Source organism: Phocoena sinus, chromosome 2, assembly GCF_008692025.1.
Source record: "Phocoena sinus isolate mPhoSin1 chromosome 2, mPhoSin1.pri, whole genome shotgun sequence".
In the NCBI taxonomy this organism is placed as follows: domain Eukaryota; kingdom Metazoa; phylum Chordata; class Mammalia; order Artiodactyla; family Phocoenidae; genus Phocoena; species Phocoena sinus.
Genome location: NC_045764.1, coordinates 100,516,494 through 100,535,122, shown reverse-complemented (window position 1 = coordinate 100,535,122; position 18,629 = coordinate 100,516,494). Strand labels below are relative to the sequence as shown.

Below are 18,629 nucleotides of genomic sequence, written 5' to 3'. Positions count from 1 at the left end.
TGAAGAAATCAAAGAGAAAATCAAAAAATACCTAGAAACGAAAGACAATGGAGACACGATGACCAAAAATCTATGGGATGCAGCAAAAGAAGTTCTAAGAGGGAAGTTTATAGCAATACAATCCTACCTTAAGAAACAGGAAACATCTCAAATAAACAACCTACCGTTGCACCTAAAGCAGAGAAAGAAGAACAAAAGAACCCCAAAGTTAGAAGGAAAGAAGTCATAAAAATCAGATCAGAAATAAATGAAAAAGAAATGAAGGAAACGATAGCAAAGGTCAATAAAACTAAAAGCTGGTTCTTTGAGAAGATAAACAAACTTGATAAACCATTAGCCAGACTCATCAAGAAAAAAAGGGAGAAGACTCAAATCAATAGAATTAGAAATGAAAAAGGAGAAGTAACAAGTGACACTGCAGAAACACAAAAGATCATGAGAGATTACTACAAGCAACACTATGCCAATAAAATGGACAACCTGGAAGAAATGGACAAATTCTTAGAAATGCACAACCTGCCAAGACTGAATCAGGAAGAAATAGAAAATATGAACAGACCAATCACAAGCACTGAAACTGAAACTGTGATTAAAAATCTTCCAACTAACAAAAGCCCAGGACCAGATGGCTTCCCAGGCGAATTCTATCAAACATTTAGAGAAGAGCTAACATCTACCCTTCTCAAACTCTTCCAAAATATAGCAGAGGGAGGAACACTCCCAAACTCATTCTACGAGGCCACCATCACCCTGATACCAAAACCAGACAGGGATGTCACAAAGAAAGAAAACTACAGGCCAATATCACTGATGAACAGAGATGCAAAAATCCTCAACAAAATACTAGCAAACAGAATCCAACAGCACATTAAAAGGATCAAGCGGGGTTTATTCCAGGAATGCAAGGATTCTTCAATATACACAAATCAATCAACGTGATATACCATATTAACAAATTGAAGGAGAAAAACCATATGATCATCTCAATAGATGCAGAGAAAGCTTTTGACAAAATTCAACACCGATTTATGATAAAAACCCTTGAGAAAGTAGGCATAGAGGGAACGTTCCTCAACATAATAAAGGCCATATATGACAAACCCACAGCCAACATCATCCTCAATGGTGAAAAACTGAAAGCATTTCAACTAAGATCAGGAACAAGACAAGGTTGCCCACTCTAACCACTCTTATTCAACATAGTTTTGGAAGTTTTAGCCACAGCAATCAGAGAAGAAAAGGAAATAAAAGGAATTCAAATCGGAAAAGAAGAAGTAAAGCTGTCACTGTTTGCAGATGACATGATACTACACATAGAGAATCCTAAAGATGCTACCAGAAAACTACTAGAGCTAATCAATGAATTTGGTAAAGTAGCAGGATACAAAATTAATGCACAGAAATCTCTGGCATTCCTATACACTAATGATGAAACATCTGAAAGTGAAATCAAGAAAACACTCCCATTTACCACTGCAACAAAAAGAATAAAATATCTAGGAATAAACCTACCTAAGGAGACAAAAGACCTGTATGCCGAAAATTATAAGACACTGATGAAAGAAATTAAAGATGATACAAATAGATGGAGAGATATACCATGTTCCTGGATTGGAAGAATCAACATTGTGAAAATGACTCTACTACCCAAAGCAATCTACAGATTCAATGCAATCTCTATCAAACTACCACTGGCATTTTTCACAGAACTAGAACAAAAAATTTCACAATTTGTATGGAAACACAAAAGACCCCGAATAGCCAAAGCAATCTTGAGAACAAAAAACGGAGCTGGAGGAATCAGGCTCCCTGACTTCAGACTATACTACAAAGCTACAGTAATCAAGACAGTATGGTACTGGCACAAAAACAGAAAGATAGATCAATGGAACAGGATAGAAAGCCCAGAGATAAATCCACACACATATGGTCACCTTCTCTTTGATAAAGGAGGCAGGAATGTACAGTGGAGAAAGGACAATCCTCTTCAATAAGTGGTGCTGGGAAAACGGACAAGTACATGTAAAAGTATGAGATTAGATCACTCCCTAACACCATACACAAAAATAAACTCAAAACGGATTAGAGAACTAAATGTAAGGCCAGAAACTACCAAACTCTTAGAGGAAAACATAGGCAGAACACTCTATGACATAAATCACAGCAAGATCCTTTTTGACCCACCTCCTAGAGAAATGGAAATAAAAACAAAAATAAACAAATGGGACCTAATGAAACTTAAAAGCTTTTGCACAGCAAAGGAAACCATAAATAAGACCCAAAGACAACCCTCACAATGGGAGAAAATATTTGCAAATGAAGCAACTGACAAAGGATTAATCTCCAAAATTTATAAGCAGCTCATGCAGCTCAATAACAAAAAAACAAACAACCCAATCCAAAAATGGGCAGAAGACCTAAACAGACATTTCTCCAAAGAAGATATACAGACTGCCAAGAAACACATGAAAGAATGCTCAACATCATTAATCATTAGAGAAATGCAAATCAAGACTACAATGAGATATCATCTCACACAAGTCAGAATGGCCATCATCAAAAAATCTAGAAACAATAAATGCTGGAGACGGTGTGGAGAAAAGGGAACCCTCTTGCACTGTTGGTGGGAACGTAAATTGATACAGCCACTGTGGAGAACATTATGGAGGTTCCTTAAAAAACTACAAATAGAACTACCATATGACCCTGCAATCCCACTACTGGGCATATACCCTGAGAAAACCATAATTCAAAAAGAGTCATGTACCAAAATGTTCATTGCAGCTCTATTTACCATAGCCCAGAGATGGAAACAACCTATGTTTCCATCATCGGATGAATGGATAAAGAAGATGTGGCACATATATACAGTGGAATATTACTCAGCCATAAAAAGAAATGACATTGAGCTATCTGTAATGAGGTGGATAGACCTAGCGTCTGTCATACAGAGTGAAGTAAGAAAGAGAAAGACAAATACCGTATGCTAACACATATATATGGAATCTAAGAAGAAAAAAATGTCATGAAGCACCTAGGGGTAAGACAGGAATAAAGACACAGACCTACTAGAGAATGGTCTTGAGGATATGGGGAGGGGGAAGGTTGAGCTGTGACAAAGCGAGAGAGAGGCATGGACATATATACACTACCAAACGTAAGGTAGATAGCTAGTGGGAAGCAGCCGCATAGCACAGGGAGATCAGCTCCGTGCTTTGTGACCGCCTGGAGGGACGGTGGGAGGGAGCGAGATGCAAGAGGGAAGAGATATGGGAACATATGTATATGTATAACTGGTTCACTTTGTTATAAAGCAGAAACTAACTCACCACTGTAAAGCAATTATACTCCAATAAAGATGTAAGAAAAAAATGTCAGCCCTGAGTGAGGAGCTTTATGTCCCTGGAACATCTGGCAGGGAACCCGTATCCTGCCAACCAGACATGCTTGGCCACCTTCTATTTCTACTTCTGGGACTGCAGGAAAGAAGACTTATGACACAAAGCTTGAACCTCTCAGAATTCTGCTTGTGGAATGGAAGCAGCATGGGGCGCTCCATGGAGTCTCATGCTGGGGTAGCCTTTCAGGTTTGCACATCCTGCCAGGACAGACAGAACATAATCTTTCTGCCTGAGGCCCGGGGTAGCAATGCTAAAGATTGCAGTCCTTAGAGCTTGGACACCATTCTTAGAGTTAGGGAGACTTCACAGAGCTAGGTGACTTAATCTAAGTGACTCCAGTTACCTAACATGAAGCGGTCACCTTGGAGGACCCCCTGGTTGTGACATATTGTGTTAGAAAGAAGCAACCACTTTCAAAACTGACTCTCCACAGGGAATATGGGTCAGCTCAGCCTATGTTTAGTTCTGCTTGGGCAATACCACAAAGGGAGTCTAAACTCACTTTTTTGGGCCTTTGAATCATGCTGGCCTGTCCTCACCAAAGACCCCCCCCCACCCCAGATAGGCAAATAGGCAAATAGGCAAATAGGTCCTATTTGTCACCTATTTGCCATGGTGACAAATAGGACCAACCAAGGGTTGCCAGTGCATCTGCTGCCAAGTACCCCAGACATTCTTCCAGAGGCTTCTACACTTCTGCTGATAAATGCGGAGGATTCTTTCCCTTCAGAGATAGTCTGATAAAGATGGAAGGTCAATAGAAAGGGCAATAAGATGTATGAACCCCAAAGCAGTGTTTTCAAACAAACTGAGCACATCTTGACAGTCTATTGCTCTAGTCTATAATTTGAAAGCATGTTCTAAGATGGATAGGAACAGGGAATAAGATAAAAGGCAACTATATTAAACCTGGGAAATTCCTTCTTCTTTAGACAGTGAAATATTTGCAGAATTTGGTACTATGGAGCAGACTGATTATAACATGCAGACAATCTTCCTCTTGAAATGTTAATGGCAATGGACAGTCAACTGCCTTGCAGAACGAATTATCTTGTTTCAACATGGGTCGAAATGGTAGGAGTCATCTGTACTATAAGGATTAGAGAAATGATTTGAACAAGGTTCGTGAATGCTGAAAAACAGAAGGTCCAATTCCTCTGGGATGTTATATTAGGAAAATCATAGCCAAAACCCAACCCCCCGCCCCAAACCCCACAACCTATTCCCTTTACTTCTGCCTTATTATTATGTTATTTCCTTGCTGGGGCAATTTTCAACGCTAAGGAACCACAAACAAAAGTGACAGAAACAACAGTGGTTTAGAAGAGGAAGATTATGAACACATAAAAGAAAGAACAGAAATCTGTTTACAGGCATTTAAAAGTAGACAGACAAGAGCAGACCCATCAAGCAATCCATCCCTAAAAGACGACTCAAATGAAGTTCCTTAAGTCAGAAGAAAAGCATAGCCCCAAACACATAGCAATAAGTTCTACAAATCATAACAGAACGCTTCCTTGAAGCTAGCTAAGCATCCCTTCTCTATCCCACAGTATTTGCTTAGAAAGTCCGTGATCTTAATTAAGTCTTAGAAGAGCTTCAGGTTGGGGGCAGTGTGATTGAAAGGCTCTGGAACTTACTAGGGCATCTCTCCTCCTCCTCTGTCGGCCGCTCCTTCTCTGGCTTGGAAGAGCCTTTGATTTTATACACCAAGGCACGGAATTTTCCAGTCCAGGAGGTGTCCTCCTCTTCCGCTTCCTCTTCCTCCAGGGGAACCCCTAAGCAAGTCACATAACAGAGTGATAACCTCAAACAGTACATGAAGCCACCAGATGATGGAAAGAACATAGAAACACTGCTTTCCACCCTTTGGAACTTTCTAAGGATACTATAGGCAGCCTCCCAAAAGTATTTACATCATGTCTTTTGGCAAGTTGTTTAAAAAGATGATTTCTTGTATACAAGAACACTAAGCAATTTCAATCCCAAGACTTAACTTTTTCTAACCCATACCCAAAATGGGCTCTAGAGTGTCCACAAAGAAAGAGTTAACCATGAGTTACTTCAAATGAAAAAGTCATCTCTTATCCACATAGTACTCAATCCACCCATGTACAAGCAGCACAATTGCTGAGAGCCACTTTAAAACGAGCAGATATGTAACTAAGCAGGGATGGCTGGTTTCGAATCCTTAAGGGCAGATATGGCCATACTTATATCATCGCAGAAACTAAAAAGCAAAGGGGATCAGAATCTTGGCTCAGCTGGGAGCAGAGTCCCAACTATCTAACTTGAGGTAAAATGGGTGAGGTTTACATAAAGATCAGTTCTTTTCTTTCCTTCTTTAGAGACCCAGTTCTCTCTTAGATCTCAGCAAAATTTCTTCTAGGTAGTAGTTTCAGTTATGTATTATGCCAGGATGATGTCCTGTATCTTCTCTGACCCAAATAGTTTTGGAGAGAATCATTTCTTGGACAATTAGTATTGTAGTTTAAAATAGAAAACTAACTTCACAACTCCCCCTGAGCTTCTAACGAAGGAATCATGAACAGACTTGTCTTTCATAAAGCTTTTATCTCGGAAGCTCACCGCAGTGAATGAGAAGGTCCTCGTGGAAGTCATACAGCTCCTCCCGGATCTCTTCTGGGCACGGGCAGTTCTCCCCCAGTTGAAAGTTAAGAAGCATGTTGATCTTTGAGGGACAAAGAAGAACGGCTAGTTGGTTCTCAATGTCTGTCCAAAGAACTCAGATCCAATCTTAGTCAGACACCTAATATTTCTCGGCAAATTTTTTTTAACTCGATTATTATTATTTTTTTTTTTGGTAAAGATGGCCAACATTTAAAAGTAGCTTTCTATAACTGAATCACTCTGCTGCACATCTGAAACACTGTAAATCAACTATACTTCAATAAAAAAAACATAAGAATTTTAAAAAAGGGTACAAACTTCCAGTTATAAGATGAATAAGTTCTGGGGATGTAATGTATAGCATAGTGACCGTAGTTAAAAATACTGTACTTGAAAATTGCTAAGAGAGTAGATCTTAAAAGTTCTCATCATAAGAAAAAGAAATTAATAACTATGTGAGGTGATAGATGTTAACTAAGCTTACTGTGGTGATCATTTCACAATATATACATATATCAAATGATTATGTTGTATACCTTAAACTATACAGTGTTATGCGTTAACCAGATCTCAATAACTGGGAAAAAAACCCCACTACAAATAAAAAAAGAAAAACAAAAAATTCCAGCAATATTGCTTTGCATCACTAAGATACTGTCTCTGCTCTCCTTCTTTAATTATTTTGGTGACTATGGCTCTGATTCCTGTCTTTAAGAAAGAATGCATGATTCTGAGAAAAAAGTCATGTATCCAGGGCATTTTAAATGATCTTTGGAGAGATGAGTCATGAGAATACAAAGATGTAAAAACTACACTAATGAAATAAAGCCATAAACTATGAGATGCTAAAAAAAAAAAGTAGCTTTCACTTTTTTCTGATTATAAAGGTAATTTATTAATTACACAAAACTTGGAGATTACCTAAAGAAGAAAATTTACTGCACTCTCCCCACTCAAAGACAGCCACTGTTTTTAGTTAATATCTTCATGTATGCAGATTGAGATCACACTCTAAATCAACTTTTTTGAAACTCAAATTTTCCACTTAATTTATCTCGAGAATTAAAAATTTTTCTTAACCTCATCTTTAACAGGTGCATTACATTTCATCATAAGGATGAAGAGCAGTTTATATAAAATGCATGTAAAATTAATGATCTGCTATGAAATATTTAAGTTGTTTTCATTTTTTTATCCTTGTAAAATAAAGTTGGTTTGAATTTCTCTGATCATTTTCTTAGGATAAACTCAGAGAAGCGAAATGCCTGGACCAAAAGGTTTGAACATTCTAATGGCTTTTTTTTCCCTTATGATTTTTTTTTTAACATCTTTATTGCAGTGTAATTACCTTACAATGTTGTGTTAGTTTCTGCTCAATAACAAAGTGAATCAGCTATATGTATACATATATCCCCATATCCCCTCCCTCTTGAGCCTCCCTCCAACTCTCCCTATCCCACCCCTCTAGGTGGTCACAAAGCACCAAGCTGATCTCCCTGTGCTATGTGGCTGCTTCCCATTAGCTATCTATTTTATATTTGGTAGTATATATTAGTCCATGCCACTCTCTCACTTCGTCCCAGCATCCCCGTCCCCCTGCCACCAGTGTCCTCAAGTCCGTTCTCTACGTCTGCGTCTTTATTCCTGTCCTGCCCCTAGGTTCATCAGAACCATTTTTCTTTTACAGATACCATACATATGTGTTAGCATACGGTATTTGTTTTTCTCTTTCTGACTTACTTCACTCTGTATGACAGACTCTAGGTCCATCTACCTCACTACAAATAACTCAATTTCATTTCTTTTTATGGCTGAGTAATATCCCAGTGTATATATGTGCCACATCTTTACCCATTCATCTGTCGATGGGCACTTGCTTCCAGGTCCTGGCTATTGTAAATAGTGCTACAATGAACACTGTGGTACATGTCTCTTTAGAATTATGGCTTTCTCATGATATATGCCAAGGAGTGGGATTGCTAGGTCATATGGTAGTTCTTTTTTTAGTTTTTTAAGGAACCTCCATATTGTTCTCCATAGTGGCTGTATCAATTTACATTCCCACTAACAGTGTAAGAGGGTTCCCTTTTCTCCACACCCTCTCCAGCATTTATCATTTGTAGATTTTTTGATGATGGCCATTCTGGCTGGTGTGAGGTGATACCTCACTGTAGTTTTGATTTGCATTTCTCTAATGATTAGTGATGCTGAGCATTCTTTCATGTGTTTGTTGGCAATTGGTATATCTTCTTTGGAGAAATGTCTGTTTAGGTCTTCCACCTATTTTTGGACTGGGTTGTTTTTTTGATATTGAGCTGCTTGTATAGTTTGGAGATTAATCCTTTGTCAGTTGCTTCATTTGCAAATACTTTCTCCCATTCTGAGGGTTGTCTTTTTGTCTTGCTTATGGTTTCCTTCACTGTGCAAAAGCTTTTAAGTTTCATTAGGTCCCATTCATTTATTTTTGATTTTATTTCCATTACTCTAGGAGGTGGGTCAAAAACGATCTTGCTGATTTATGTCAAAGAGTGTTCTGCCTATGTTTTCCTCTAAGTTTTATAGTGTCTGGCCCTACATGTAGGTCTTTAATCCATTCTGAGTTTATTTTTGTGTATGGTGTTAGGAAGTGTTCTAATTTCATTCTTTTACATGTAGCTGTCCAGTTTTCCAAGCACCACTGATTGAAGAGCCTGTCTTTTCTCCATTGTATATTCTTGCCTCCTTTGTCAAAGATAACGTGACCATATGTGTGTGGTTTTGTCTTTGGGCTTTCTATCCTGTTCCATTGATCTATATTTCTACTTCTGTGTCAGTACCATACTGTCTTGATTACCGTAACTTTGTAGTATAGTCTGAAGTCAGGGAGCCTGATTCCTCCAGCTCCGTTTTTTGTTCTCAAGATTGCTTTGGCTATTTGGGGTCTTTTGTGTTTCTATACAAATTGTAATATTTTTTGTTCTAGTTCTGTGAAAAATGCCATAGGTAGTTTGATAGGGATTGCACTGAATCTGTAGATTGCTTTGGGTACTACAGTGATTTTCTCAATGTTGATTCTTCCAATCCAAGATCATGGTATATGTCTCCATCTGTTTGTATCATCTTAGATTTGTTTCATCAGTGTCTTATAGTTTTCTGAATACAGGTCTTTTGTCTCCTCAGGTAGGATTATTTGTAGATATTTTATGCTTTTTGTTGCAATGGTAAATGGGAGTGTTTCCTTAATTTCTCTTTCTGTTCTCTCATTGCTAGTGTACAGGAATGCAAGAGATTTCTGTGCATTAATTTTGTATCCTGCTACTTTAACAAATTCATTGATTAGCTCTAGTAGTTTTCTGGTAGCCTTTTTAGGATTCGCTATGTATCGTATCATGTCATCTGCAAACAGTGACAGTTTTACTTCTTTTCCAATTTGGATTCCTTCCATTTCTTTTTCTTCTCTGACTGCCGTGGCTAAAATTTTGAAAACTATGTTGAATAACAGTGGTGAGAGTGGGCACCCTTGTCTTGTTCCTGATCTTAGAGGAAATGCTTTCAGTTTTTCACTATTGATAATGCTGTTGGCTGTGTTTGTCATATATGGCTTTTATTATGTTGAGGTAGGTTCCCTCTATGTCCACTTTCTGGAGGGTTTTTATCATAAATGCGTTTTGAATTTTGTCAAAAGCTTTTTCTGCATATACTGAGATTATCATATGGTTTTTATCCTTCCATTTGTTAACATGGTGTATCACATTGATTGATTTGCATATACTGAAGAATCCTTGTATTCCTGGGATAAACCTCATTTGATCATGGTGTATGATCCTTTTAATGTGCTGTTGGATTCTGTTTGCTAGTATTTTGTTGAGGATTTTTGCATCTATGTTCATCAGTGTATTGGCCTGTAGTTTTTTTTGTGACATCTTTGTCTAGTTTTGGTATCAGGGTGATGGTGACCTCATAGAATGAGTTTGGGAGTGTTCCTCCCTCTGCTATATTTTGGAAGAGTTTGAGAAGGATAGGTGTTAGCTCTTCTCTAAATGTTTGATAGAGTTAACCTGTGAAGGGTCCTGGTCCTTGGCTTTTGTTAGTTGGAAGATTTTTAATCACAGTTTCAATTTCAGTGCTTGTGATTGGTCTGTTCATATTTTCTATCTCTTCCTGGTTCCGTCTTGGAAGATTGTACTTTTCAAAGAATTTGTCTATTTCTTCCCGGTTACCCATTTTATTGGCATATAGTTGCTTGTAGTAATGTCTCATGATCCTTTGTATTTCTGCAGTGTCACTTCTCCTTTTTCATTTCTAATTCTGTTGATTTGAGTCTTCTCCCTTTTTTTCTTGATGAGTCTGGCTAATGGTTTATCAATTTTGTTTATCTTCTCAATGAACCAGCTTTTAGTTTTTTTGATCTTTGCTATTGTTTCCTTCATTTCTTTTTCATTTCTTTTTGATCTGATCTTTATGATTTCTTTCCTTCTTCTATTTTTGGTTTTTTTTGTTGTTGTTGTTGTTGTTGTTCTTCTGCTTTCTCTAATTGCTTTAGGTGTAAGTTTAGGTTGCTTATTTGAGATTTTTCTTCTTTCTTGAGGTAGGATCATATTGCTATAAACTTCCCTCTTAGAACTGCTTTTGCTGCACCCCATAGGTTTTGGATCATTGTGTTTTCATTGTCATTGTTGCTAGGTAGTTTTTTATTTCTTCAGTGATCTCTTGGTTATTTAGTAGCATATTGTTTAGCCTCCATGTGTCTGTATTTTTTACAGTGTTCTTTTCCTGTAATTGGCATCTAGTCTCATAGCATTGTGGTCAGATAAGATACTTGATATGATTTCAGTTTCTTAAATTTACCTAGGCTTGATCTGTGACCCAAGATATGATCCTGGAGAATGTTCCATGTGCACTTGAGAAGAAAGTGTATTCTGTCACTTCTGAGTAGAATGATCTATAAGTATCAATTAAATCTATCTGGTCTGTTGTGTCATTTAAAACTTGTGTTTTCTTATTTATTTCCTGTTTGGATGTTCTGTCCATTGGTGTAAGTGGGGTGTTAAAGTCCCCTTCTATTATTGTATTACTGTTGATCTCCCTTTTCATGGTTGTTAGCATTTGCCTTATGTATTGAAGTGCTCCTATGTTGGGTGCATAAGCATTTATAATTGTTGTATCTTCTTCTTGGATTCATCCCTTGATCATTATGTAGTGTCCTTCCTTATCTCTTGTAAGTCTTTATTTTCATGTCTATTTTACCTGATATGAGTATTGCTATTCCAGCTTTCTTTTGTTTTCCACTTGCATGGAATATCATTTTCCATCCCTTCACTTTCAGGCTGTATGTGTCTCTAGGTCTGAAGTGGGTCTCCTGTAGACAGCGTATATACGGGTCTTATTTTTGCATCCATTCAGCCAGTCTGTGTGTTTTGGTTGGTGCATTTAATCCATTCACATTTAAGGTAATTATCAATATGTATGTTCCTATTACCATTTTCTTAATTGTTTTTTATTTGTTTTTGTAGGTCTTTTCCTTCTCTTGTGTTTCCTGCCTAGAGAAGTTCCTTTAGCATTTGTTGTAAAGCTGGTTTGGTGGTGCTGAATTCTCTTAGCTTTCGCTTGGCTGTAAAGGTTTTAATTTCTCCATGAAATCGGAATGAGATCCTTGCTGGTTAGAGTAATCTTGGTTGTAGGTTTTTTCCTTTCATCACTTTAAATATGTCCTGCCACTCCCTTTTGGCTCGAAGAGTTTCTGCTGAAAGTTCAGCTGTTAACCTTATAGGGATTTTCTTGTCTGTTATTTGTTGCTTTCCCTGGCTGCTTTTAGTATTTTTTCTTTGTATTTAGTTTTTGATAGTTTGATTAATATGTGTCCTGGCATGTTTCTCCTTGGATTTATACTGTATGGGACTCTCTGCGCTTCCTGGACTTGGGTGACTATTTCCTTTCCCATGTTAGGGACGTTATCAACTGTAATCTCTTCAAATATTTTCTCAGACCCTTTATTTTTCTCTTCTTCTTCTGGGACCCCTAGAATTAGAATATTGGTACATTTAATGTTATCCCAGAGGTCTCTGAGATTGTCCTCAATTCTTTTCATTCTTTTATCTTTATTCTGCTCTGCAGCAGTTATTTCCACTATTCTATCTTCCAGGTCACTTATCTGTTCTTTTGCCTCAGTTATTCTGCCGTTGATTCCTTCTAGAGTATTTTTAACTTCACTTATTGTGTTATTCATCGTTTGTTTGTGCTTTAGTTCTTCTAGGTCCTAGTTAAACGTTTCTTGAATTTTCTTCATTCTATTTCTGAGATTTTGGATCATCTTTACTATCATTACTCTGAATTCTTTTTTAGGTAGACTGTCTATTTCCTCTTCATTTGTTTGGTCTGGTGGGTAAAAACCTTCCTCCTTCACCTGCTGCATATTCCTCTGTCTTCTCATTTTGTTTAACTTACTGTGTTTGGGGTCTCCTTTTCCCAGCCTGCAGGTTTGTATCTCCTCTTATTTCTGGTGTCTGCCCCAGCTGGTGAGGTTGGTTTAGTTGTTTGTGTAGGCTTCCTGGCAAGGGGGGACTGGTGCCTGTGTTCTGGTGGGTGGGGCTGGGTCTTGTCCCTCTGGTAGGCAGGGCCACGTCTGGTGGTGTGTTTTGGGGTGTCTGGGATCTTACTCTAACTTTAGGCAGCCTCTCTGCTAATGGGTGGGGTTGTGTTCCTGTCTTGCTAGTTGTTTTTCATGGAGCATTCAGCACTGAAGCTTGCTGCCCGTTGGGTGGAGCTGGGTCTTAGCATTGAGATGGAGATCTTTGGGAGAGCTCTCGCTGATTAATATTACATGGGGCTGGTAGGTCTCTGGTCGTCCAATGTCCTGGACTCAGCTCTCCCACCTTGGCAGCTCAGGCCTGACACCCGGCCGGAGCACCAAGACCCTCCCAGCTGCATGGTCTTTTCTTACGTCAAAGTCTCTGTGGGACCGTTGCAAAGTCCACAGGCCTCTGCATGACCCAAGCACCTCTCACTACCAGCACAGTCACGTTGGCATGCACCACCCAGTAATTCCAACTGGAGCTGCCATTTTAATGGCTTTTGATATTAATTGCCAGACTGCCCTCCAGAAAGCTCACAACAATTTGCATTAATACCAAATTTATACAAGAGTGTGTATTACTTTGCCATCTCCATTATGGTAGTGAGAGTTAACATATTTTCAAATAGTTTCCAATTTAATGGGTGAAAAATGTCATATCTTTGTTGCTTTTATTTTTCATTTTTTTAAAACAGTCCTAATCTTTTTAATTAATTAATTTTATTTATTTAATTTTGGCTATGTTGGGTCTTCATTGCTGTGCGCAGGCTTTCTCTAGCTGCGGTGAGCCGGGGCTACTCTTCGTTGCGGTGTGTGGGCCTCTCATTGCAGTGGCTTCTCTTGTTGTGGAGCATGGGCTCTTGGGTGCACGGGCTTCAGTAGTTGTGGAGGGTAGGATCAGTAGTTGTGGCTTGTGGGCTCTAGAGCGCAGGCTCAGTCATTGTGGTGCAGGGGCTTTGTTGCTCCGCGGCATGTGGATCTTCCTTGACCAGGGCTCGAATCCATGTCTCCTGCGTTTGCAGGCGGATTCTTAACCACTGCATCACCAGGGAAGCCCTCTGTTCCTTTAATTTGCATTTAATTGGTGAGGTTGAACTTTGCTTTTCCACAGAGTAGGACTGTTTTAATCTCACAGTTTATATATTTTCCATCCATGTTCTTCCTCCATTTTTCTGTTGTGTGATTATCTTTTTAAAAATTAATCGGTGAGTGCTTTGCACATCTGCAGTTTATTAACTCTTGGTAATATATACTCCAAATACTTTTCCCAGTTTTTAGTGAGCTTTTAATTTTGTTTACAGAATTTTTTTTGACATGTAGGTTTTATGTTTTGCAGCCAGCCTGTCATCTTTTCCTCTATAGTTTTGTGTCAGAGATGCTTAACTGTTTCTGTGCCATGGACCACTCTGACAGTCTAGTGAAACCCATGGATTTTTTCTCAGATTAATATTCTAAATACCTAAAACAAAACAGAGAGGATTACAAAGAGGAACAATTATACTGCAATCTAGTTATCAAGATGATAAAAAACAAATCTGTGATACAGTAACATATATACAAAAAGATCTAGCAGCAGGTCTCACATGCACTGTGATCTTGAAGTAGTGATGAATGCAAATGATATTTCAAGGTATTAGAACTCTGTAATATGATATGAAAAAATATGTAATTTCTATGGGTGACAAGGTTAGGTACTTGCTTTGCTGCCTATATCAATAATTGAAAGAAATGCTCTTAGAAATTAATGAAAAGTTGGTGAAAATAAAGCTGTCACTAAGATTTCTGGATGTCTAAATTCTTCCACAGACCCATGACCCCAGGTTAGTGAATATCTCGAGGCACTGAAGTAATAGCTAGAGGTAATCTTGTCCATTTTGCTGTGTCAGGCAGAGTAACCCAAACACCAGGCAAAGGGGTATTTTCTACTTTTGTTTAGGATATCTAGGTGAAAAAAATTTACAGTCTCATTTATTAAACCATGAACCTTATTTAATATTGTTAGGAAGATCCTTTTTCAAAGCTTCCACTGCAAACAAGTTTCTGGCAGAAGGTAGAGGTATTGTTTGTAATAAAATAATATTGATAAAACAGATTGGAAAAGTGATTTTTGTGGTTTTTCCACAATGTTAAATTATGGTAATTATATCAGCAACATATATGGATGGGTTGTTTATTAAATAAAAACCAGATCTGAAGGTCTGATTTCAAGAATCTGAAAGTTAATTTCTTACTGAATGATCTTTCTTTTGTTGGAACACTTAGGAAGCAAGTGGTCCATCAGCCCTCAGGGTGTAACCAAAAGGGGAGTGAACTGAATCTTCTGCCAGGTCATCCCCTTTAATGAAAGTCCTTTTCAAAGTGAAAGGCTTGCAAGCTGTGCTTGGCTAATTTGCCAACAATCACTGGACTAATCTTCGCTTTACCTACTTTTGTACTTAGTTACATCCCCCAAGTATGTTTTTTTCATGTCTCTGAATAGTGTATGGATATAGGGCTGAAAACCTCTATTTTTTTTTTTTTTTGAATACCTCTATTTTATCCTCACAGGTTACAGAAGAATAAGGTAATCATATCACTGTTTTAAAATTCTAATTCCTATGTATCCTGTAGTCCAAGTGATTTTGCATTCCTCTGTCCTGAAATTGAAACCCTCCATATCCTTTATCATTATTAAATTCGTAATTACTCAGAAAGTTCTATGGGTAGGTTCCTTCTAGCAATGAATACTCTGGGAGGGGTGGCAGATGGGACAGCTGAATTTGGTAACAGGGTCCCTGCTTTTGTTTCATTTCTAGACCAGCAGCATCAGCATAGCCTGGAAACTCGCTAAACATGCAAATTCTCAGGCCTTACCTTAGACCTACTGAATTAGAAACCCTAGAGGTGGGACCAGCAATCTGTGTTTTATTCAGCCTTCCAGGGATTCTGAGGTCTGCTCAAGTTCTTGATATACAGACTTCTGAAATGGGTCTGAAATAATTGTTCAGAGGACTGTCTAGAAGGCTAAAGAAGGAAGTGATGGTAGGTCCCAAAGATGACAGAAGAGAAGATAAGGAGGCAAAATGGGGCTAGAAGAGGGTGGAGCCAGCAGGGCCCTTCTAGGATCCAGGATCATGAGCTGTGTCTATGGGGATGACGGTGTCAGATGGACAACCAAGTCCCAGCTGGCTTGAGGAGATGTCAGAAAACATGCAGAAACTCTAGTCACTGGCTCACTGACAGAAGGTCATAGTACACGGCATGAAGCAAATGCAAATACCTCTGACACTAAAACTAATGAGAGCTTGTAGTACTTACAGAAGGTTTACTACCTGACAGATTACCTGCTAAGCAATCTAAATGAATTATCTCATAGGTTTCTCACAAACATTATCCACATTTTGCAGCCTGAAGAAACTGAGAGCCAACGAGAAGTAATGCGCCCAAGACTATCCGGTGAGTGACGGTGGAGCCGGAATGGGAGCCAGGCTCTGAAGCCAACAGCAGTGTTTTAATAACCACTTCATCCACCTTCCCATTTTTCACAAATACAAGTCAGCCTCTGCCCAGGGAAATAGGGAATGTTCGCACCTGTTGCCAGTCCAAAAGCAGCCTGACAACATCTGTAAAGCCTTCAAGAATAATTCAAACTCACTGCATTTTCCTCACCACAGTGCAAAGTACCTGCTCTCACCAATCCACAGGGCCTTCGCATTTTGCCTCTAGCAAAGAGATGTGAAGCTCTGTCTGCTCTGTATCAAGGCCAGTATCATTCAAAGGAATCTTAAAAAGCCAAGATAGGTGGTTCATTCGTAAGCCAATATAAGTATCTGTAGCCTATAAACTAGGTTGTAGGAACGTAATCGGACCATGCTGTGGTGGCCTCACCATTGTTACAAAATGGTGGTAATTATATCGACAACAATTTATGGATAGGCTGCTTATTGAATATATATAAGACCCAAAGATTTGGTTTCAACGACAAAAAATGAATTTCTTCACTGGAAGATCTATCTTGTCTTTTGAAACTGAGGGAGCTGTGACAAATGGCCCGCAGGATATACGTGAGCGGCCGAGCAGCAGCGCCGAATGGAGACCATTATTTTACAAGCTGTCCCTCCCTCATCTGCAAGTTTCTCACCAGGATTTTCATTCTTTTCAAAGCAGCCTTTCAACCTGGATGAGGCTGACTACGAGGTGGGGTAGCGCAAAGAATGGAGACAACACATCCCAGGAGAGGACTCCCTCATCCATGTTGTGCCCTCCAGGCTTCCTGGGGCTGGGGTGGGGGGATTCCAGAGGGTCTCGGTCAAGGAAGACTGTGCACCCGCCCTCACGAGTCAGGAAATGTGGACCACATTCTGTTGATCTCTGCTGGAGAGCAGAGTTCTGACTTCTGGAAGGACTGGACAGAAATGCTTCTAAGGGGTAGAAGCTGGATCCTAACAGAGACAGGAGTGGTGGCATGAGCGAGCGACGGAAAGGAGGAAGCCTGGCTCTGTGTGTGGTTTTGGAAGGTTATCTTTCCACCCAAGACAGCTGGCCGAGGCTTCCCAGTTGTCTCAGCACAGGACTAGCCTGTCTCCTGGTGCTGGCCGGGGTCTTTCAACCTCCCAGGAAGGCTTTGTGTACCCTGCTTTGTGGGGTTCAAGCTCTTCCCTAGGAATGGGATGGAGGCTCAGAAGGGGCTTCTCACCTGCTCCTGCGGGGGTGAGCGGAACTCCCTGGTCTTCCGAGCAGTCAGGGCCGCAGACATGTTCAGGGCCTGCATGAGTTCGTTGTAGCGGAACTTCTGATTCGCCTGGAGCTTGGAGACATAAATGTCGCCAAAGGCCACGATGGCCTCCACCCGGTGTTGCAGCTCACAGTCACAGAGATAGCTGAGGAGCTCACACATCTGCAAAAGTGTACACACACGTGAATATAATAATACATCATGTACATTGGTGAAGCGGCTATTATCCCTATTCTACAGATGGTAACACTGAGACTTAGGCGATTTAAGGAACTTGCCCAGTGTCACATAGTAATCATAGAGCTATTACTGGAATCCAAGTTGGCCATTACTGGATGACTCTGGATTAGTACTTGAACCCAGAGCCCAGCTCTTTACCGCTGAGCCAGGAGAACAACAGGAAAATGAGCTCATTAAACACAGAGCGTGTCTGCCTGTGGAGACAGAGAACAGCATGTAGGAGAGCGTTTTCCCAGGGCTCTAAGTTCAGTATGGAAACCACCACTGAATGGTACATATGAGCACTGGGTCTCCTTCCTGACATCTTCTGGTGCTGGATGATGGGAAAGCGAGACTTCTGCTTCCCTCCCCATCTTTCATTGTTTTTGTTTATCAGCACTGTTTTTCTATGATCGATTGTTATAACTAATCTTATCGCCATTAGAATTTATACTAATAAGAAAAAAAGAGCCATACCTTATTGAGCACTAGCTATGTGCCAGACACTGTGCCAGGCACTTGCCATACTTTATGTGTGTTCCTCATATTTTTACTAAAGCAGAAGTTCTATTCACCCACCTCCACTTAACCCATCACACGTGACTAAAGAACACTCTCCAGGGCTTCCCTGGTGGCGCAGTGGTTGAGAGTCCGCCTGCCGATGCAGGGGACACGGGTTCATGCCCCGGTCCGGGAGGATCCCACATGCCGCGGAGCAGCTGGGCCCGTGAGCCATGGCCGCTGAGGCTATGCACCCGGAGCAAGAACACTCTCCAGTGTGTCTGGGCACAGACAAGCCCCTGGTGGTGGGGTGCTGTCAGCTAGCAGGACAGTCTCTGCACATCTGCACACCTCTGCTCCAGCCAGGTAAACTGGGACCCAGAGCTTATGCTCGTCCTACTCGTGATTATAACTACAACATTTAAAGTCATGTGGGTGAATGAAATAGGAAAACTAAGTTGAATGACTAGGGAACATCTGTGAAAGGCGAGTTATTTTTTTTAAAAAATGCTAAAATTGAGTGTGAGTTAGACAACTATAAAAAGTTGGGGAAAATCATAAAAATCTAGAAGCATTTTGCACTCAGGTTGCTTTCAATTACCTCTAAATCTGC

General features: G+C 39.8%; 1 protein-coding gene across 1 annotated transcript in view; it reads right to left on the bottom strand.

Moving 5' to 3' along the window:
• The window catches only part of RYR3 (ryanodine receptor 3), a 399,907-nt gene that overhangs the window by 167,219 nt on the left and 214,059 nt on the right, over nt 1–18,629 (bottom strand). Inside the window, exons 45-47 of the mRNA XM_032621721.1 lie at nt 17,258–17,458; nt 5,991–6,093; nt 5,042–5,179 (exon numbers count right to left, since the gene is read on the bottom strand). Coding sequence (XP_032477612.1) covers nt 5,042–5,179; nt 5,991–6,093; nt 17,258–17,458 — 442 coding nt within the window. The remainder of the gene's footprint in view (nt 1–5,041; nt 5,180–5,990; nt 6,094–17,257; nt 17,459–18,629) is intronic.